Source organism: Manduca sexta, chromosome 16 (assembly GCF_014839805.1).
Source record: "Manduca sexta isolate Smith_Timp_Sample1 chromosome 16, JHU_Msex_v1.0, whole genome shotgun sequence".
Taxonomy (NCBI): Eukaryota; Metazoa; Arthropoda; class Insecta; order Lepidoptera; family Sphingidae; genus Manduca; species Manduca sexta.
This window is the reverse complement of record NC_051130.1, coordinates 8,599,113-8,623,438: the sequence shown is the minus strand read 5'-3', so window position 1 is coordinate 8,623,438 and position 24,326 is coordinate 8,599,113. Positions and strand designations below refer to the sequence as shown.

The window sequence follows — 24,326 nt, the reverse complement described above, 5'->3', positions numbered from 1 at the left end:
TTTATTTATCTTCCGGAATTATTGGAAATTTTCACTGAAAAATTCTTAGAATCATGTGATAAATACAATTTAATTTGCACGTCAAACATGACATAGAATCTAGTAATAATAAATCAGCAGTCTTTTATATAAAAACTCAAATAAAGGCGTGTACACGCTCTCAGTTCGTATCTTACGCGCTGCAGTTTGATGCGGGTCGCCGTGCGTGACTGGCGCTATTGGCCCGTTATTGGCGGGAGATGACCGTCACAATGTTAGCACACCCGATTTATTAACATACATGATAAGTGTTTCAGTTCGCGATTGAATTCATCAGAAATTTCGGCCGCTAAGCAGCAGTATATAGTCACTGTTGTGTTCCGGTTTAAAGGACATTGTAGCTAGTGTAACTACTGGACATAATAATACTTAACATCTCATGTCTTAGGATGGCGAGCGCAATGGAAAAAAATAATTAGTAATTCATGATGTTGGATGGTGTTTCTACTGTTGATGGGCGGTCGTATCGCTTACCACCAGGCGAACGGCAAACTCGTCTCGTCATACAAAGAAATAAAAAAAAATCTGGAGTTAGAATATATTTTATATCCGTCCGGATAGCGATCACCGTACACATGTTAAAACCGGCCATATTTTTGACTTGCTTACAAATAAGTTATTTTGATTGGTTCATTCTCGGAATCAGATTAAAGATTGAGATTGAGATCGTTTATTGAAAACGACTGTAAGTCATTCTTATCAACTTATAACTTTACAAAAGTAACTATAGGGACTGAATACTTTCCGAATACTTACTTCAAACTAAACAATCGACTTTACAAACACCTAATGCGACAAACCACATCAATTCGCACATGTACGGAACCAATTAAAATTTCCATCCAAAATCCAAGTGACAATAGTTGAACGGTTCATCAATCTTCGCCCTTGTTCACACCATCAATCTTAGGTTATTTAAGGCGCAGTACTTCTGTCACAACGCTCTTGTTTTATTAAATGTACACGTGACGAATTATAAAAATGCTGTGAATGTTTGATAGGTTTCTGTTGCTGTTGGGTTGTGAATTAAAAAGAAAAGTGTTTGAATATGGATTGCTGTGTCGTTTTATTTATTATACGAGTAATCGAGCAAATGGTGCTTATAAAGAATAGGTCACTTCTAATACGTTTATGATAGTTATGCAATGTTTTTTCTCGCTATCTTTGTCGTTAAATGTCAGTCAACAAAGCAAAACACCATCACAAACTCATGCAAATTATTGCCGGACTTCAAGACACTGAGAGCTCATTCTGGGTAGATCGGACCTTCGATAATTCAATTTTTTTTAAAACATATGATATTTGTTAAATATAGGTAGATATTGTAACTGACATTTCCCACGACCAACACCTCATGACCCTCCCATCGTGAAAGCTGCAAATTATTTGAAAAGTCAGAAGAAATTTATAATACAAAAAAACCGCGATAAAATACGAAAAATAGTTTTATTTCAATGTCTAGCATTCGCGTAAACATAAAAAATCATTATGCTATGAATAAGATAAAAAAAGAAAATATTTTCTCCAAAATAACTCTCTATACATTCTCCAAACTCGATATCGTATTTACATTAATCTTGCGCACGATAATTAACGGATAAAGCAAACCCGCATTCCATAAAGTCCCAATCCGCGGCCAATAAACTTTTTCACCACATCCCGGATAAAGAATGGTAATTAACCATTCATAATTACATGCAACAAAAACAAAATTGCATTTTTTATTCACATATTAAAATCCACAATCCACTTTTGAAATGTAATAACCGCCACGCCCCCGATCTAAGTCGCATTCAATCAATCAAGTTAGAACACTCGTCTAAACTAAAGGATAAATAGACAAAAACATATGTGAACTCGAACAGAAATCGAATTAACCGCGGACCTGTTTAAAGCACCAATTAAATCCCGAACAAAGGCTATCTTCAATGAGATGAAAAAAACATTTGATAGATCAACTCTTTAACCTAATCTATCGTTAGGCGAGATACGATCCAATTAGCACCTTAAAACGATTGCGTAAGATTGAAAACTGTCGGTCACTGAAAGCTCAGACACTTGAGAAGGCTGTTGGCACAACATCTTATATCGATTAAACAGATAATTAATCACGGGAAATGAATCCGAATGAGATGTTATTAGTTATACCACACTCGCTATTAACAAGTGAAACAATAGGCCAGCGCGTACATGGTGATGATTTTATTAAACACATTTAGGGTATATTTATATGATATTAATGTATATTTATTATTACTAGCGCATTTTTTGTATCGCGCATATTTCAATGTTAATTATTAATTCTAAAAATAATAATTTTATTTCATTGTAGACTTTTTTATCACCGATCAATGCACACTTATCACCGTTGGTTTTTATTTTTTACCTATTCAAACGTACTTGTAAAAATGATTTCTTGGCAAGTGTCAATAAAAAACTTCGTTTTAAATTATAATACTTTTGTTACCTATTTATAGAAAAACTTTAATACGAGATGCTCTTTTCGAGTTCTTAATAATGTTTTTTTATTTCTATTCCTACTGTTATTTTATAGACTTTTACTTAAAAAAATATATGTACAACAAATAATAAAATTATGTATAAACTAAGAGGAAAAATTGTGAGAAATATTAAATCCTGTCAAAGCTAAACACCCTGTAGTACGGAGCAGAAGCGGGCCGATGGCCGATCAATCAGCTGCTAACGAGCTGATCACGTGGCAAAGGCACACGGCCATACAGCCATACAGCCTAGTCCCCCGTCCCACCTTACACGACCATTATAGTTTTTATACAAATTATTTCTGAATATCAAATTCAACGAAGTGGCAACAACCAAAAAAGGTCGATGAAAAATCACATCGCACAAGATTAATTCGATTCTGAATAACAAACATTTGAACGGACAAATATAACACGATGTTCTGTATAATATAGTATTTTTTTTTATAATCCAAATAAATCGATTTGCGAATGCTTAAGATCGATATCAGTGTAAACCAAATCGATTAACGAACACCCACTAAGACTTATTACGTTTTGATCGTCATTTACATAATCGTTTGTCGCTGGCATCAAATTAAACGCTCGCGCTCGTTCGATGGGAAATAAAAATAAAAACATATTTTTTTAATTTCTTTTCTTGAACCGAGACGAAGACAGAGTGCGGAGAAGGCGCGGGGCGTGGCGGGCTAACTTTCATTACTCATGACCAATAATAAATGATAAAACATTATTAATACGAAGAGATCCATGTGATGGGTAACGTACGAGATTAACCCGGGTCGAATAAATTAATTCTAATAATTAAAAGTTTTATGTTCGCCCTCTGGCTTCGAAAAATTAATATACTCCATATTATTAATATAATATACGAGGTTGTGCAAGGTTAATTTGCAACACTATAAAGATTTAGAAAATAATTAAATAAACTGCTAACGTGACCCGCTGTTAGAAATGCCTAGCACTGTACCAACTTTTATCACTAATTTATACGACTCTTTTTTTTTACCATTTTTTTTTTCCAGGAAGTACAACAATACTAGTTGTATTACTCGATATAGTACTCTAGCCATATATGTGACAAGGTTTATGTATAAATAAATATTAACTTGTTTCTAGAGACGCGTAAAGCAATCCATCTCCAAGTGAAATCCTACAATTAAAAAATAGTTAATCCAGGACAAATCGTGTTATACAGTTTATCGGCCCCGGTAACCGAGTGATAAATTGAATAATAATTTATTCTAGATAAGCGGCCGCGATACTCTCAACGTGTGGGCACTCTATCACACCGTGTCCGCATCTTTATTGAAATCATGCGCATAACAGAAATTATGGTGCTAATTTGTGCTGTGGCTGATTAGGTTTTTGTAACAGTTAATCCTTTATTTAAGCTACAGTTTACATTAAATAATTATATTATTGTGATTGAATATCTTGTTCACTAGTAGCCCGCGGAAAGGAGAATAAAGCGCTAAATAATATTTTATGGAGTATTTAAATAAGAATTATTATCGAAATAAGAGGCATAAATTTTCAAGCGAATATCTAATATGTACTTAATACTTTTTAATACGTGAACACCGAATATCAATACAAAGAGCCAATGTGCCTACTAAGGTCCTGTATTACTGACGTAGTGAAAGTTATTCACCTATTCTTCCGACCGATAACTGCGTAAATAACTTTATTGATATTGGAAAGTACGTACGGTGTGAAGTTTTGGATATGACTTATGTATGAATTTAAGTGATGAAAGATTCTAGCAACCATTAGTGCACCCACTCTTCGTCGTGTGTATTCCGTCCCATGTTGTAATAGGGGCGAGCTTATCGCTATATCGGACACAAATTCTATACTCCGGGCTAAGTATAAAAACTTGATATCACTGCCCAACCCGGGAATCGAACCCAAGACTTCAGCACTGCAGTATGCCACTGCAATACGCCAAGGTAGTCAAACCAAATAGTATTCATGCAAATTTTGTATATTACTGAATGACTGTCAAAACTATGGCACGTCCAGAAACAGCTACTTCCTTCACAAACTCTATCTTTGACAATATCTGTTCAAGGAGGTCGGATATCAACACAATCTATCGTCTGGCGCCATTTACAAGCGAGATCAATTAATGACAGACAGAGAAGGAATATACAAAATACTCGAGAACGAAAGAGACAAAAGACAAGTTATCAATCACGCGCCCGCGCACGCTGAAGCCTCGGGCGATCGGACGATCTCCCGCTTAATTATTTCTATTATGATATTTAAAATATAATGATTATCTTCGGATAATGCTCGCATCGCGAATTCCCACAGTCATTTTGTATGTAACACTTCTATAACCTTAATTAATATACAATGATAATAAATGACCGCGCAAGTCTGATTACATCATGTTAAATGTGAAAGCCGATCCATATTGCACTTGTATCATACGTAGTTAAGTGCATTTGAGTTCATACTTTCAAAATGGTCGTATACATCTTCAATTTTTTTCTTTAAAAATTAAATTAGTAGATGAAGAGAAACTTCTTTGTTAGCTCCCTTTAATTAAGTCTTAATAGTAAAAAAATATGTTTCATTAAAGATCAATAGTTATGGTTTTGAAATCAAACAAATAACCACCAATAAAACAGTACTGAAACTGCTCCATGCACTGTGAGAAAATCATTACAACTATATTATTTTAGTAATAATAAACAACTTACTAACTAAAATTAAACTTGAATCTATTATAACCTTTTCATTATAAATGTATTCATTAATACAGCACAGTTCCACCAGCATCCCATAGTCGTCAATCACCGGTGATCTTATCAAGTGACCGTCTATCTCCACAATATAAAATCGTTTATACGTCCAATGACTGATATTAGCCTATATCCGATTTGTATCTAAATCTGACGCAACATGACCCGTCGGGCCGTATAAAATGTTATTAAACTACAGCTCAACTATCACTGGCCGGCCGTATCATTCAATCGATGATCGTGAATGAAGCATTTAGACTTATGATAAATTACAACGTGTATCAATCGTTACAAAGGATTAATCAAAGTTTAATTCTGGCAGCGGAGTGATAAAATGGACTTACCACGTTTCTGCATGAAGGAGAATAGGTCGTCCAAGAACTCCTTCCTCTGCGGATCATCGCTGATCTCGTACAGCTGCAACAAAACATAATACTATTATATAAACGGCCAGTAACAACCTGTTGCAATAATAAAATGAATTAACATTCAAAAAAAGAACACTGACGCGAAAACAAAAGAAATAAACAAGCTGATTACATATTTCCTCTGACATATCTAAAACTTTTTCGACGTTAAAGGACATTGGACGTTCAGCCTTGAAGCTTGTTTACAATGGTATTGTAGTCCGTTAACCGTTTTGCTCTCTCGAATCAGTCATGTGTGTCACAATGTAACCAGCTCTTAAATGCATCTGGATAATTGCTCTTCATTACCATATTCCAATTATAATTACCTGCTTGTAAATGGTAACTATCGTGGAACGTGAAACAAATAATACGTTATTTAGTACAATAGACGTAATGAACATATTAATATTCGGAATGGGAAGTGGGTAACGGTGCGCAGTGGCCACGTGCGCCCGCATGTCCGGACAAAAACATTGGAATTGCATTACTTGTAAGTTTCTCATGGCTTCTTGTCATGCATATTTAACTATAAGTATGTTGTCAAATTATACCGACAGTTAGGCTCACTAACGCTCATAGTATAGAGGCGGGCGGAACCTGAATGAATAAAATATAAATTCTAATTCTTATTTAATTCTAAACATTTTTGAACTAGTTATTGATGTCAATTGAAAACTCAAATTACGAAATACAGTCAAATAAAACTGAGAACAGTGTAGAATTATATCAAAGGTCCTTGTTCATCTGCAATTTTTACCAATATACCAATTTTATAGGAATTTCGAAGGTGTGTGAAGTCTACCAATGCGCACTAGGCCAGCGTGGTGGACTAAGGCATTAGGCCTTAGTCCACCATTCACAGTAGTAGAGGAGGCCCGTGCTCAGCAGTGGGCAAGTATATAATACAGGGCTGATATTATTATTATTATTATACCAATTTTATCTTTTGTAAAATAATCATCTATACCTTCAGATACGTCAGTACAGAACACCCATCGGCCACCAATACATTAACATTATAATGAACCATTTAAAAACAACTTATCTCTACATTTACGTATCTATTACAGCCAATAACAAAACTACGCAATTGATACTCACGGTAGGCATTACAGATAAAAAACTCGATAAAAGAGTAGGTTATAAGGTTGTAATTTGCAAACCTCACATCCCCCACCGCGAAAGGCGTGTCACAGTAAATAATTATACCGATATCCAACGTTTTAAATACGCTGGGTAATTTGAAGTAACTGTTGTATCTGACTGATATGTATGGTTGATTGAATGAACATTGCTGGTGGTAGATCTCTCATATGTCAGAGTCCACCTGGGTAGGTACTAATTCAATGTCTATTTCTGCCGCCAAGTAGCAGTGTGTAGTCACTGTTGTGTTGTGAAGGACATTATAGCCAGTGTAACTGCTAAACAATACATACTTAACATACCATGTCTCAGGATGGCGAGCACAGTGTAATATCAAAAAATACTTTTTAGCTCAAGGTTTTGGATGGTGTTTCTACTGTTTATTGCCGGTCGTATCGCTTACCATCAAGCGAAAAGCAAGCTCGTCTCGTCATTCAAAGCAAAAAAAGATAGTCCTTCTGGGTACAGACAGAGCATGACTGGTAAGTCATGCTCTGTCTTTTTTTTTATTTTTATTGTTAAATTGCATTAAGATTTAGGCACTAATACTATTTATCTATATTCGAAATAAGATCATATAAAGCTAATGAGTTTGAAAGCGCTAAGCTCAAGAACTACTGAACCGATTTTGATATTTTTTACACTAATAGGAAGCTACATTACTCCTCGGTGGTATAGGCTACTTTTTATGCCGGAAAAACTTTATAGACAGGTTAAGCCGCGAGCAAAAGCTAGCTTATTATAAAATTGAGTTATGAAATTAAGGTAATGATAACTTGAAGCAAAGGACTACAATTTACAACCTAAATCACATAACAAAAGTTGTATTTATAACATTCTACATTTTACAATATAAAAGAACGACATCTGAGTTAAATCTTCTATTGTATGTTAGTTTATGGCCAATATTTGCATACTGCAAATACAACCAATACTAATTTGGAAACAATTAAAATTATGAATCGCATAATTTGCAATTCTTTTTGACATTTAAATCATCACACATTAATATAGATGTTTGTCATAATATTTGAACAAAGTAAATAATACATGCGCTTATATTAGCAATCTAATAGATTGCTTCAGGGTACATTGGAAACACCGCACGACTTTTATAAGAAAGCTTAGTAACCTTAATATACTCACCCAGATTCAAAAAAACCTGAGCAAATATACAAGTACTACAAAACCTTTAACCCAATACCCAATACCCGTTATATAATGCCCATTAAGGCGACAAAGCAAATGTCCAAGCCGTGACGACACGGAGCGGCGCCCACGGATCAAACACCTCTATTTGCCCACAATTACACGAGGCACTTTACTCAGAACTGGACTGAGACAACAGAATGCCATTTGACATTTCCTGTTTCCGATGCAGGGTCGCGCGAATATTGAAATTTCCTATTGTGTCAAGATAAGTTAAGTAGATAGACTTGTTACGCATTTTAGAATTAGAAATGAGTATTGTATTTACATAGACGTAGCATTTTACTTTAAAGTTGTCTATTATATAATCAGGTTTTTACACACCACCAAACTCGTCACCACATGATACTATTAAAGGAGTAAGGATTAGAATACTAAATTATCTCTGGGATTCTAGCAAAATCGATGACCGCGCGAAACTTATCAGCAAAATTGTTAAGTCTGTTTCATCCAACCCGCAAGGAAACTAAATATCACAGGATTTTACAATATTCATAATTGATTTACAAACTCTAAGTCACATGGACAACGAGGAACAAGTTTTGTTCCGCCACGACACCGGACAAAACTTTCGATCGGCAAACATTGCTGAGCGTACGTGAAATTTAAATTTATTATCGCGTAATACCATTATGCGATAATAAATTTAAATCTCACTCTCCAACAATATCCAAATTTAAAGAAACTCACACCCTAATCTAAATAGTATAAAAGCTATACATACCTGGAAAAATACATAAAAATATCAAAACCTAATCAACACAAATGTCAAATACAAAAATCAATTAAACATCTAACCCTAACCCTCGCGACAAGTAAACACTGATGGGTCATAATTGGAACATGTTTTTTTCTCCTATCCGGCGCTAATCGAACCGCTGGCGAGTGATTAATCGCGAAGGGCGCGCCGGCCAGACAGTGACGATCGCCAAGATTGATGCGTGAAACAAACGCCTGTTGCCGCTATTAAAAGTCAAACGATCGCTCGCGAGCGCTTATTGCGCTTGCGCTATCGATACCGCTCATTATGAGCGCTAGAATTTAATTTGAGGTTAGTTTTTTGGGTGCTGTTTTTGTTGGTTTTGCTTCTGTATAAATGGATTTAGGGCGGTTATTTATTATGTAAGTCTGATATTTCATATCTATTTTCATCTAGTTGTTGGATGTTAAAACAACATAGAGCAGTTATACCCCAAAAAAGAGGTAAGATTATTCATAATTTTATTATAAAAATACAACACAATTAACACTCTTGCCTTTTACACATCAACCCGGCACAGTAAAAAATGACTCGGATCCATCAAATTCACTTTCTCTTGGGTCATTTTTGTCCACAAGACATGGATTTAAATCACAACACGTCAAGGGTGTGTAACAATCGTGATCCCTAAATCCCGACAGAATCGTACAAAAGTATGCAATATTATCATAACAGGCCATATTGTCGCCCACCGAGCCGTCAATATTTGAATCACAAAACTGGGCTTAAGCCGCGTAATCTCCATTGTGATGCGCCAATTAGCGCCTCTCCCCTTCCGCATGAATAAATAAATATTTTGATAAACACGAACAATAATTCTGGTACAGTTTTCCCATATACTGATATTTTGTAATAATAAAGAATGGCTCAAACGGCCGTGTTAAGCAATGAACAAAATCCAAACCGTCTGTCGCATTCGAATTTAAAAACGGTATTATTATTAATTTATGCCCGTACGCCTGAAAGAAGATTCTGGATTTTTGAACCTAAATTGACATAAAATGTTTAATTTACTTAATAAGTTCATTGCTGTAGATAAAATATTTACATATTGCATTTGAACTTTTCTTTTTATATTGACGAAAACTTAAATGTAATTACTTATCAAAAAGTGTCTGTATTGTGTTAGTGACAAAGACCATACACAAAACAAATTAAATAAAACTAATAACATATGAATAAGAGAATATATTTGACGTAATATACCTACTGACATATAAAGTTTATATACAATAGTCATATTCCGTAAATGCGCAGTCGAACGTAAATCATAATGTTGTCATTGTAAAACAATAAAATTATGATTACTATGCTATAAAAAACACATAAAATAACAAACAAACTGATGTCCCGTCGTATAAAATATTGACATTCAACATAATCTAATGCCGTACATTTTACGAAGATGCGTGAACAAATTTGCTAATCGTAAAATTATTTCTATGAAGTTCAAGCTAATGTTGGATTTCAATTAAATCTCAAATGTTAGACCTTTTTATTCCAATGATTTGCGACCTAATTTTTTTTTTAAATAAAAAAATATTTTAATGTTGATTTAGTTTTAATTACACCAATACCAATACTTTGGTTTAGAGATTAAAAAAATCAATTACATTTTTAAGTCGCCGCCATTTTGCAAAATGGCGACGCATTATTCCTTTTGAATTTTCAAAAGCGAATAACAATTTATAAAAATAAAAGACGCGACCTGAACACAAGGTTAATATGGCCACAATTCTCACTGATGTATCACACACATACATACGTATCACGAATGAAATAAATCATAACTTCAACATTGAATCACCGTAAAATGGGACAAGGTGTTATGTTATTGAAAACCTTTAAATTTGACTTATATGTAGGCGGAATGTGATAGACTATTGTATTTAAAAATATACCTATTCTTAATATAACCACGGTTGAAGTTGTTTTGATTGGTGCTATGAAGTTGATTGGTGATTAATAGACAATGCGATTTCTTTATTTATTTAAAGCCAGTCTTTAATAACGCGTACTTGAATAAATAAAAAATATTTTATTAAATACGAGCTTTAAAACCAGAGATATAGAAATACGATTACGATTATTATCCATAATCATCATGAGACATATTATGTAATGTCAGTATTAATAGTCTCAGTTGTCTTCGTCAGTATTTAGATATACCACGGTTCAATTGTTTTTTCTTTTCCATCAACCACCTATCCATTACCTTAATAGTTTTTACAATAAAATAACTAATATTACACTTTCAAAACCAAATACCAAACGGATACACACAACCGTCTGTCCTTTCCCAGACGATTTTTATTGTTTGAATGTTTAAGGTCGCCTCTAGCAAAACATATCCCTTCTTATTACTTAGTGAATATATTGCAATACAATTTACACGGATACAGAGTGTGGACAAGTGGATTCTGTTAAATAAGAGAACGAACCACGAGCTTCGGTGTGGACCGTAAGGGCGAGATTGCACCACACATGCTATAAGTTATCATAAAATATGTTACGCGTTGATATATAAAAAATATGTTCGTTGATTTCTTCAAATATAAACAAAATAGTAAATGCACAATGGTAGATTAATCGTAGATTAATTCTTGTAAGAGACAGTAAATAGATATGCTATAAGGCAATCTTACCAATGGATAAATAAAACCTGAAGGAGAAATAATGATTACTCCTTTTGATACACTTACGAAACATCGCTATGAACAAGACTGCACTAACAAAACCGCCACAGCTTCCAAGAAAATCAATAACAAACTATAGCTTATTCTAGACCAGACTAAAATCTGTCCAAACCTTAGCTTCAATAAGGCAAAGTATAGCATGACAATACAACACAAGACTAAGCAAGAAACCACGCGCGCCGCCGCAAGACAATTTCAAATTGCTAGCAATATTTCAAAGCCGTAATGTTTAAGGGGATGGATTTATAAATAAAGCTTGTGCGAGCGACCCTATCAGGACATAATAGTAACAACGTTTATGGAAATGCCAGAGATTTACACTTATTGCTGTTGATGCTTTACGTCCTGTAATTGTTACAAAATATGCTTGTTTTCTCATGGGATTATATAATGAAATTTGCTAATAGTGCGTAGATCTTTCCATGGTCGAATACTGAAATTCGAAAACTAAACGGCTGTATATATTTTGGGTAGAATTGACTGCTTTAACGTAATTTATTATGCATACTTAAAAAGGGAGTTATATATTATATTGAGTCATGAAGTGAATTAATCCGTATCTAAAAACTAGTGACTATTTCAAAATAATACAAAGACCTCATTCGATATATAGTTACAAAGTCGCGTCATACGTGATGTGCTAGTCTGCGCGCACATTACTGTGTTTTCCTGTCATTTTCCAACAAATTACAATGTAGCAATAACTAATAGATCGTAAAAGCGACGCACCTACGTATCTGGTCGTGTACTAGACATTACCTCGATAAAGCGACCCATATACGATTGCCTTCGAAACGCATCATAATTATAAACTATCAACTACTGTTGTAATTTTGTATTTCACGATAAGAATGTTATTAGTAAAAGAAATGACGTACTTCGCGCTACATTTAGGTAAAATTAATGAAAATAGATGTTTTGGTATAAATTTAACTATCTGCCTATAAAGAAATAAAATAATGATTACACATTATTTTCATATTCAAATAATACTTAGTGTTTGTAACAAGAATGTTTATTAATTTTTTATAGACTTGTTCAAAAGAGTTAACTTTAAATTAAATATTACGTACTATCCCACTGCTAGGCACGGGCCTCCTCTACTACTGAGAGGGGTTAGGCCTTAGTCCACCACGCTGGCCTAATACGAATTGGCAGGTTCCTTCAACATATTTTTCTAAACCGTTAAAGCAAGCGATAATTCACAAAGTACACACAAAATACACACATAACTAGAAAAGTCAGAAGTACGTGGCCTTGGATTTCGAATCTGCGGACATTCGTCTCGACACACCGTTCCAACCCCAACTAGGCTATCGCCGCTTTCCAGGCTGGTTTCTTGTGTAAACTCGGCCTATTCCACTTGTACATTCTATGTTTTAATCTGTGACTTCAGAACGCACTAACATAAGCTCCAAGTACATAAGAACGTGAGCAATCATGCGAATAACGTATTTTCGTGACCGACTGCACTTTTGTGGTTACATTGACTTTTTATATATATACGTATATTGAAAAGTGCGTAGTTGTTTTCTGGCTTTATGGTATAGCACCTTAAACTTATAGATTATGCTAGTATTATGAGCAAAAAAATTGTATAGGAAATCTTAGTGGAGAAGTATTGTTATTTAAGTTTATTGGTTTATTTAATTAATGGTCATATTAACAAAAATAAGCTACAATCATTTTTTTTTTTTTTTATCCTGCACATTGCGTTAATAAATGAAACCATATTTAGGTTTTCTTGAAAACACTACGTTTCCAGAAGTTATTCCAACCGATGTAATTAGATGTAAAATTAAAGCGTAAATTTCGAACGAAATAAATATTAATAAAAAGTGATTTTAAATTTACGTGCCCAAATTCCACTGTTACTACATAATACATAGAGAGAATTTGTCGAAGCGGCAACATCGTACTTTCAGAGGGAAATACACACCATTATATATATTAATTTTATACACACCATTCGCACTAAGCCACAAAATAATTAAAAATCTGAAAATAAAAACCTATGATATTTGTTATTCACTGTTGATCTTTGACACAATATTAGCAGAAATATATTTCATTTTGTAAAGCAACGTAGAAATAACCTTGTATATAAAATTTCCCCAATAAATAAACATTTATTCACCCTAGATCAATAACCAGACCTAGTAACACCTTTGTCAAAATAAAAAGTCCTTTGAAATGAACAATTAATCTTAAACCGTGAACATAGTGAGGAGCCGACAGGTGTCGCTGCGATCGATACAAACGTAACAGTTTTAACCGAACCTTTAATGAGGTAAACAAACGCTGTGAGATTCAGCCCAAGACACAAACTGAAGCGATGTTGCAAAGATATGAAACGCAGCAGTGTTTTGGAGAGGAAAAAAAATATGTTCATGGCGAAGAGTTTCGTTTATATCTATTAGAATGATTTGCAGGAATTTATGCATGTCAGTATATATATGTTTGTCGTGTTCCCTTTCGAATAATTTCATTACTGATATTCACAGAGGGTTTTCTAAGTATTGTACAATATAGCATATTGTCAAAGTCAGAAATCAAAGAATATTGCCGTAATTGCCAGTCCAGACATGTTTTATCACAGTTTTTCGTATTTCAAATAATCTAAAGCTTAAGATACTATAATATTTTTTCAAATATTAATTCGTAATTATGATTTATTGATTAACCCGCTTCATCTTCTAACTTGTGCTGATATTATACATAAAACACGTCAAAGTGGCGAGGGCGATGGCCGCAAAAACAAAGCCTCAATTGATACGAACTGATGTCTAAGTGTTGAAATCAATGTGTACTCTTTAGTTTTTAGCTAATGGAGGACCTGTACCACTAGAGGGAACCACGCTTCATAGCGTCTCTATTCCCGCGGCTCTCGCGTTTTCCATGATAATAAGCCTATAGCAATCAGGACTAATGTAGCTTCCTAATAGTGAAAACATATCAAAATCGGTTTAGTAATTCCTGAGATTAGTAGGTTCAATCAAACAAACTTTTCAGCTTTATATATTGGTATAGATAAGATATAAATTTTACACATGCCTGTATAGAGAGTGGAATGCGTAAATAGATTTACGGAGATGAAAAATTCCTTTAACGAATCAACTCTTGAATCCCAACGGAGCCGGCTATTATAAACATTCCACATAAATAGAAAAAAAATTATTCTCCACCAAAATGAAATACATAAATAAATACAAGTGTTGGTTAGTTATTAGTTAGATAAAGCAAGAAAACCTGAATGAACAAAACATTTACTACAACATGTACTAACTAAATTACAACATCCAAACTCGGACACAAAAAACCCGTTTAATTTATATAATGTATGAATGAATGACCAAAAACATCTCCGGATAATCTGACCTATCTATGAATGGATACACTTCCTGTTCCCCTTGGTTACTTTTTGAATGAACCGTCCAATTCCCTTTGATAACCGACGATACCGACGGCGCTAACTCATTCCCATTCTGTACTGTTTGCACACGAATTACGACTCATTTGAACATACACTGGTTTGTGAGATTGATAGGTTCCGGCGTTACGTTCGGTTAATTGTAATATCAAAGCAGATGGGCTTTTGGAGTGACCATTATGTTATCATAGGTTTTCTGTGTATAGTGAGAAGCCGATAGATGTCGCCACGATCGATACAATTGTAAGTTTTAACGATAACATAGGTTTTCTTAGCGACTCTCGAAGTCATATTTCGGTATAAAACCACAATCAAAATTTGCTTCGGGTTGAGAGATGTTATACTCTAACAAATATATGTACAAGAAAAATGATTTATTAGATGAACATGCTTATGAAAGTACATTAGCAATTAAAATTCCGTTGATATTTATAAAGTGTTAATATTAGTAAAAGACAATTAGACATATTTATTGATCAAATTAACTAAATATATTTAACAGTTTTGACATGCCAATTAAGATCTTGAACCTTTCTGGCTTAAAGCAACCTGACATCTACGATGGATACAATTGAAGCTCATCTAAAATAGATACATAAATCAATTTGCGTTATTTGTCCTTTCTGGCTTTCAATCAACCTGGCATCTAAGATGGATATTGGATACAATTAAAGCTCATCTAAGTTTGATACATAAATCGATTTGCGTTATTTGTCCTTTCTGGCTTTAAAGCAACCTGACATCTAAGATGGAAACAATTAAAGCTCATCTAAGTTTGATACATAAATCAATTTTCGTTATTTATCCTTTCTGGCTTTCAATCAACCTGGCATCTAAGATGGATATTGGATACAATTAAATCTCATCTAAGTTTGATACATAAATCGATTTGCGTTATTTGTCCTTTCTGGCTTTAAAGCAACCTGACATCTAAGATGGAAACAATTAAAGCTCATCTAAGTTTGATACATTAATCAATTTGCATTATTTGTCCTTTCCGGCTTTAAATCAACGTGACATCTAAGATGGCGACCCTTTATCTAAGTTTGATACATAAAATTTACGTTATTTGTCCCTATCTGTCTATTTACTATATGCAAGCACGTGCCTGAGCGTATTTAAACACATTATAACGAGAGAAGTCCACCCCGTGGGCTTATTCCGGGCAAGTAATTGCGTAATCGACAAAAACAATACACTGTGGTCATCAACGCATGTTCACAGCGATGTAGAGACAACATGGAAGTGATTAGAGCGTGGATATGGAAAGTACGGTCGACAAAAAAATAACCACTCAAAAAAAAATACCCATTCATTTTGTTTGTAAAAAAAATATATGTTGGTGACACAAAAGTGTACAGGATATTTAAGTGTTTTAATTTGGACAACTACTTTATGTGTGACTGTATGTTACTGATATTGGTATTAAACAAAAGGTTATATTTGTGCAAGCTATTGCAGAGATGAGATACTAAATTTAACGTTCTATAATATTTAATATAATTACATCATTTGTTTTTAGTCTATAAAATACAGTTATAAGTTATACAGTTTTATGTTTTTCCATATTATATAAGGCATATTTAAGTTATCGCCGCTTACTTTTATATTGTCAATATTATAAAAGGTTTGGACAAGCGTAAGTTTTTCCTTATTAATAATCTGATAATAATTATAATTGAATGCAATTCTGTTTATAGAATAGAGGCAATTTTAATTCCATATGTGCTTTACTATTAAAATATAAAAAATATAACTTATTTTGGTAACCATTTAAACGAATACACACTTTGAACCTCATCTAGTTCACCTCTAATCATGGTCCATGAAGTATGTAGACAAAGCGTATACGATTACACGCCCTCTCTTTGATCTCCAATTAGATGAACATTTTGGGGTTCCGTATTATCCAGCGCGTTATCATGGGGGAAGAAAGAGGGTGGCGATCACATAAATAAATATGTTACGTGTTAGAGGGCCATGAAATATGCCATGTTATAAGTGTTAAAAATATAATCGAAGTTATTCTACTTTGATTTACGTTACGGGTGGTAAAAGAAAATCGTCTATACTTTAAAATAGTAAGTTACTAGCGACCCGCCTCGGCTTCGCACGGGTGCAATATTTCTCTACTATTTAATGGATGTTATTATACATATAAACCTTCCTCTTGAATCACTCTATCTATTAAAAAAATCCGCATCAAAATCCGTTGCGTAGTTTTAAAGATTTAAGCACACATAGGGACAGAGAAAGCGACTTTGTTTTATATTATTTAGTGACGATAATTATTTGTAATTTTTAATATGTATAACACACATCATTAACTCAAAATATTAAAAATAACAAAGTCCATAATATGTAGTATATTTCACAACAACCTTTTATCTATACATATTAGAAAACAAAGTCCCCTTTTCTGTCTATATGTATGTTATCGATTTTCTGAAAATATTCTAAACGGATTTTTATGAAATTTAGTATGCATATAGTTTAAGCCCCTGGGAAGGTTGGCTACGTTCTATGCCGAAAAAAAAAATAACGAGACTTTTATCCCAGAAAACGCCCTCGCACGGTCATAATTTTTTTATATTTTTATATGCATGTTTTTTTAAGAATATATATGTAAAATGTAAAAAATACCTTTAAAATAAAGAGAAAAATAATATATCAATGATACAAACACACAAACATGCTCGTAATCTGACAAATCAATGTATCGCGTTAGGGCGGGCGTCGCGCGAGGGCGGGAAATCTAATCCGCCCGCAAAGCCTGTATTACACGCCGCAATTATCCATTAGGGATTAAGTGTCTTCCTCGGAGACAGTTGTTATTGAATTGCTTTCTATTGCAATATAATTTGCCACTTTAGCTGGTATATGGTTGATAATATTGTACATAGACTCGTAATTTTTTAAAGTTAGTAATTTATTTTGTAGTAATTAATATTTTTTTAAGTATTACAAGTAGAGTTATTGTTTATTGATACAAATATTAATCCAAAACATATATTGATGAAAAACTATTGTATTTTATTTATTATAAGGATAAAGACTTATTATCTGTGACAAATGTATGTCCAAAATATATAAATTAAAAAAAGGACCTAAATAAAAAACACGATTCTAACACTCGTGTGTTATAAAGACGAAATTCCTTTAAAAGCATTACCACTTAAGCTTGCGGAAATATAAAATCTAGTTTCAATTTCTTTCAGAACACTTTGACCGATAAATTGTCAATTTGTGACCGAATAAGACTATTCAGAAAGTTTAGAGGGAAGAAGTAGAACTCAAATGATTTGATATATTTCACTTTATCTCAAATGTGTCTTAGAAACACTGGTATATTTTATATCTGAAAATTCAAACTTATTTATTCTGTATTTTCGGTCCTTTTCGGCCAAAATATCAATAAATAACGACAGATCGGAAATTAATACAATTTTAAAAAATTAAAATGCAACATTCCATTAAAAGAAAAAGTAATCATTGACTTGTTTTTTTTTAATGTGATTTAAAAAAAATATTGAAACGATAACGTTTTCCATTCACACATCCAATCACCCCACATACACAAACGCTTTACTCATTCCATTATACCAAATACACAGAGACGTCAACAGCTAAGCCGCTAAGCGAAAGCGCGCTAAGTATCGTGGCGCGTGTGCGTCGTATTAGCGCGTACATGCGCTCCATTCACTACATGCTCGTACATGCGCTTTGTTTAACTTGTGAATTTTGCACATGCACGCAAATAACTTGTGTCGTTTACACATCGCAGTCCATCGCATTTCGACATTCGATGTAATCGCTTCACGTTACGTTCTATATTTGAAAATAATTAATTCAAAATGAAACGTTCGATATTTAAAAAATGTTGCTTTTTAATTAAATTGGATTAAGGGTTGCAACTGTTAATTAATGGACTCGAATAAAAAAAAACTACTTTTTTATATTATAGATGAGCGGCATCGTGCGAGGTTGGCACTGACGTCACACGGAAAACCCACGCGACGTGAAATTGGAGCTTTCTTGTGGTGCGGCGTTCTATATGCTCAGGGGGATAGCTGAAGACTTAATAAATAACCTAACCTATTCAATCACTGTTTCACTTTGTAAAGGATTTCAGTCTTCATTATATGGTAATCCTTTACCATCAACTTACTCAATTGCACGTTGGACAACCCTAATAAGTTTCTTAATTTCCATTCTAAATTATTTGATAAAACTTTTTATTTATTTTTTTACTTTTTATTTCCAACATGCATTATTTAAAAATCACATAACTTAATTTTAGAAAACATAAAACTCAAACATTTTAAATTTCGAATTCACACTGGCCGCAAAAAAAGAAAAACGAAAGACTTTAGAAAACAGCATCTCAGAGCCTCAGAGTTCTATCAGCAACAAACATGCAAATCAATGTCGAGTGGAACAAAGCAAAGATCTCCACCGTACAAGGTGGTTAATGAATACGCACACGTTTACACGGAAACATGCGTTTATTGGTCTCGCGTATGGAGCGACGTTTATTTGCAGGTGTAACAAACGCTCGGTCAACGCACTCGAGTAGGGCTGCCAAGCATTCATTGTGCCGGACATGGTTAATTTTGACAGATATAGACATTGAATGCTATTGAATGTCGAGTGTACATCTTTTGTGGTTATCATTTGTTTGTAATAAATCATTGCTTACTTAGTGCACTACAAGAAACCATTATCAAATAATCGGTTTCCGGATTGTTTCCCAATTATTTGATTTTAGATTTTTTTTTACAAACATAATTGAATATTTTAAAAATAGATACTATTATTCATTCTTAAATAAAAATTATTAAAACTCTAAATAGACTAATACCAGACAAAAGAAGTCCAGTTTCAGTACAGTAGCAGCCCTGCATCGCCATCATAGTGTGCAGCCCTACAACGCGTTCACGCACACACCCACACACACAAACAAGGGATGACCACAGCGCGGCCACTGAAGCGACATGCTAATTTCTTAGCCAGTCCAACTATCTCCACACTGAGAGATATAATATACACACACTTATTTGTACATATAAGTAAATGAGTATAACCCGTTAAAGCTTTGGTACATTTTGAAAGTAAAGTTAGCTTATAATGCAAAATTTAATTACCCATATTTATAGATATTTAATTGTTCGCGAAATTATTTTGACATATAATGAATAAAACGTTGCAAACATAATTACTGTCCTAAGACTTTAACTGCTGAAAATTCCATTTAATACGAACATTGCCACGGTCTTAAGAATTTTCTTTACGCGTCAACTATAAAAAGTTTAAGTATACCGTAGATAAATCAATACGGATGAAGGAGGTTCTAAGCCGATCATTACCGGGGTGTCGTTATAAAAGCCGTTTCACGCATTATCCGGTAGTAAAGTTGTAGCGGCTATAAACTTGCACCAAATGTTTGACCACCCCTGACGTCACTTCAATTGACTTGTTAATGTCGGTTATAAAGGATTCGTGTAAAAGTATTTGTTCTAATAACATTCATATTTTAATGTAAATTTTACTATTTGTTTTTTAATATTCATAGCTTTTTCATTTACCTTTCACACGGTTTTGTTTTTGCAAACCCTACTATGTACCTAATATTAGTCGTATCTGTATGATAAAACAATACAATGCAGATCTAAGGTACAGTTAACATAAAAATCGAATAAAGTCAATATTGAAAGACTAATCTAATTAACAATGACATTACTACAATAAAGAGATCTATTGAAATCACTACAACACCCAAACAAGGCAATGTGTCATATAACATACAAACACATATGGTTATATCTAATCGGCGCATTTAATTCATAAAGACGATATTAAGCACCCATTAAATGGCCCATAAATAATCATAATTTATATCGGATCCATTTTTTTTTAATCCGACCGTTTCCCCATATTAATTCGGTATCGTTTTATATTAAAACTATAATTAACTTCCACATAAAAGGGTCCCTTTAACCAGATCGGCAGTTTTTATTAAGAGATTTAATATTCAAATAAATCTTTTACGGTCCATTCTTCTATTTTATTACAATTTTTTTTATTTTATATTGTTTCTCGGCCGGTGTTTTGACTCTTGAAGGTCAAGCTTACGAGCTTCTTAGAAGCTGTGATTCCTTCATAAGTAACAATGGATATTTTATTGCAATAATCTTTTTTAAATGGGGAATACTTATCAGTTAAGTACTAAGTTGGAACAATATCTGCTTTATTTTAGATAGAGGTTTTGTTACTTCTTTGTTCTTATCATAAAACCTTTTTGGAACTTTCTAGAACCCGAATAGTATGAATAGTGTTATCAGATATTTATAGTTTATTTCCTTTTTTTATTAACCCGGAGTCTGGAATTTGTATTAGATATAGGCTCAATAGGAACACTGTTGTAAAATGGGTGCTCCGGTTGCACCTCTGCTTACCCCTTCCGAGATAAAGGCGTGATGTGTGTTTCTACATAATTTGTTAATTATTGCAAGGATAACATTAATACAATAACATTAAAAAGAGACGTGACAATTTGATTTAGTAAATAGATTGAAAGCAATCGACCTTTATAATTCTATATACATAGTAATCAATACCACAGACAATAATAGACCTTACAGCATTAACAAAACAAATCAATTTGCAACAATCACTCTCAGCGGACTAGACGGCCGATCACTTCGTACGAAATATGTTAATTAATATTTATAATTAATGTACGGTTTAATAATCTAATTTATTATTCCAAGATTAAACGTTTTATTTTACGGCTCGCACATTTACGACTGCATATTTCAAATTCGCATCGACCTATCGAAAATATTTAATGATGTGTCAATAAAATTAATCCGGTAATAAAAACATTATATTATGAATAAATTAACTTTTGCAATCATTAGAATCCATTTGAGATCGTTACGGTTCCCGCTTTGAATAAACAATATCGTTAATTATAAAAATAAATCAAATATTGGACGTGCATTGATTTCGTATCTAAATTATATAAATTAGAAATTATATTGATAAGTAATGATTACTATTGTTTCTTATCTAAAGCAAACGAATGTAAGTATAGATTTTATTATGAATGTATTAAAGACTTGCTAAATTCGATTGTCAAATCGTTTCAAAAAATAAATTATTTAGAAACTTCACAAGTATTATACCGATAAATGATTATACAATAACTATAATAAACAACCACCGTTGATTTATTAATTTATATTAATGAATGTAAAAAATTAATAATCAATTAAATCTAAAACTATAAATTAATTGCGAATTAATTAAAAACCCACCTTTTTCTTGTCAACCTCGAAAAAGTTAGGCATCTTCGGAGGATCGCTGTGCGAGTTCTGGTGCGAATGCTCCTCCATGAATGAATTGAAGAAATCCATGAATTCCATTTAATTATAGCCTAATCAAAGTCCAAAACACTCACAACTACAATAAGTCACCACAAACAAATTTTCAAAAATACGTCAATTCGTGAATGCGACAATAAACACGTGCGAAATGATGTATGGCGAGACGCCAGACGTCTTGCTCTTGCCAACATCCGATATAAACTAAATTGAAAATTGGAAACAAAATGCAATGTTCGAATCTTGATATGACAATAATAGGCGAGACGGAGATGAGAAATGCTAACGAGTGCGAGAGAGACGGCACGAGCCGGTAGACGGCTCCGCTCCACCCCATCGGCATTGGCGGCGCAGGGGTTGTCGCCAGACGAGATCGCTTCGAAATTTAAAATTCCTACCTGCTAACAAAACGTATCAGTACAGACACATTCAAACGATTCTAATCTTTATTTTTAAAACGAAAGATTACATATTTATGTGAGTTATGTATGCAGATAAGACATTCTCGTGTGGGCTATTTTAAACTATAATTATAAATAGCAAACGCGTGGATACAATACGCAAGGCTATTCTCAGAATTCATCTTGTTTTATAATATACTTCGATGATTGAAAGATACTGTTTTAAATTAGTACGTGAATTGTGAGCGAAACAACTCATAAAAGTACAAAGAGATCTTAGAAATATTTATGTTTCGAAACCACATTTAGGTTAACGGAATCGTATTTTACGTATGGTTATGTTATTGAAAGGCTATAAACGGCAGTGTTAGCGACACAAATGCGGTCGGATATGTATCGACGAACAATCGAACTTGTATTAGAAATGTTTCCAATACCGCTTCGAGTTACGCTACTCCAACCACTATCATAAAAGGCTCCCACAAAAATGCGTTAAAGTATAAATTAATTCGTGACAGTTATGATCTACAACTTCAGAAACCCCTTTTGTTTCAAAAGTGAACAACTTGCAGCTCCTATACTTATTTATTGTATCTGATCAACGCAATGAAAACTCTATTTTCGAACTTATCAATATAAAAACATAAAAAAGGATCAAATCTTGTTCAACCACACTTAAAAACACTTCCATTAAAGTATCAAGTACATTTAAATTGCGTGAAACATTCTTCAACAAAATAACAGTAGCTCTAAACACGAAATGGGGTACCCCAATCATCAAAATTGGGGTACCCCATAATTTCATCGGCAAAATTATATCCTCATTTCACACAAACGGAATCAATTAAAATCCAACCATTGATACGTGGGGTAACTATTGATATCTTTATAAACTAAATGTTGGGATAAAGTGGGCAAATCTGGACATACGGGTGTTCGAATTGATACGGGTGGATTTGTGTTGTGACAGGTTCATTGTAGTGTCAAGAGTATTATGAACACATGCCAAATATTTTGAGTTTGGCAAAGAGAAACTGGGGTAGTGTGGTATTTGATTGAATCTTATTAAGTGAATACCAACCCAAAATATCAAAATACAAAGCCCTATATGGCCATCCACTGCGCTTATTAGGCTGAGACGTAAGATTTTAAGTCTTATAATGTCATGGATATAAGTAAACAATGTTTTGCCTTAGTTTTTGAAACACACAATATGTCTTCATTTGCAACAAACAGCTTAATTTTCATTATATAATTTAATGCGTAACAAAGCATCAGACAACTATTCGTAAATAAACAAATTTACTTAATAATACAAGTCATCATCACGACGAATATCACAACATTATCGGCCACATGAAGTCTACTACTGACGCTGAGTCTCCACTAAATATTTCCAGAGGTGTCAAAAGCGGCCTGCATCCAGCGTGTTCCTTCGACCTTTATCAAGTCGTCTGTCCACTTTACAGATAGTTGTCCAACGCATTGCTGGCTGATTTGACAAAATCATATCCTACCACCCATATAAATTACCCCTATAATCTACTTAGTACAAAAACTTCTACCAAGGTCTCATGCCTTGGGTGGCGAGAGGTGCTG

General features: G+C 33.5%; 1 protein-coding gene across 3 annotated transcripts in view; it reads right to left on the bottom strand.

The window, feature by feature from the left end:
• The window catches only part of LOC115444226 (protein dead ringer), a 128,807-nt gene that overhangs the window by 37,785 nt on the left and 66,696 nt on the right, over positions 1-24,326 (bottom strand). For all 3 annotated transcript variants that reach the window (XM_030169915.2, XM_030169916.2, XM_030169917.2), the window contains one exon: positions 5,638-5,710. In XM_030169915.2, coding sequence (XP_030025775.1) covers positions 5,638-5,710 — 73 coding nt within the window. The remainder of the gene's footprint in view (positions 1-5,637; positions 5,711-24,326) is intronic.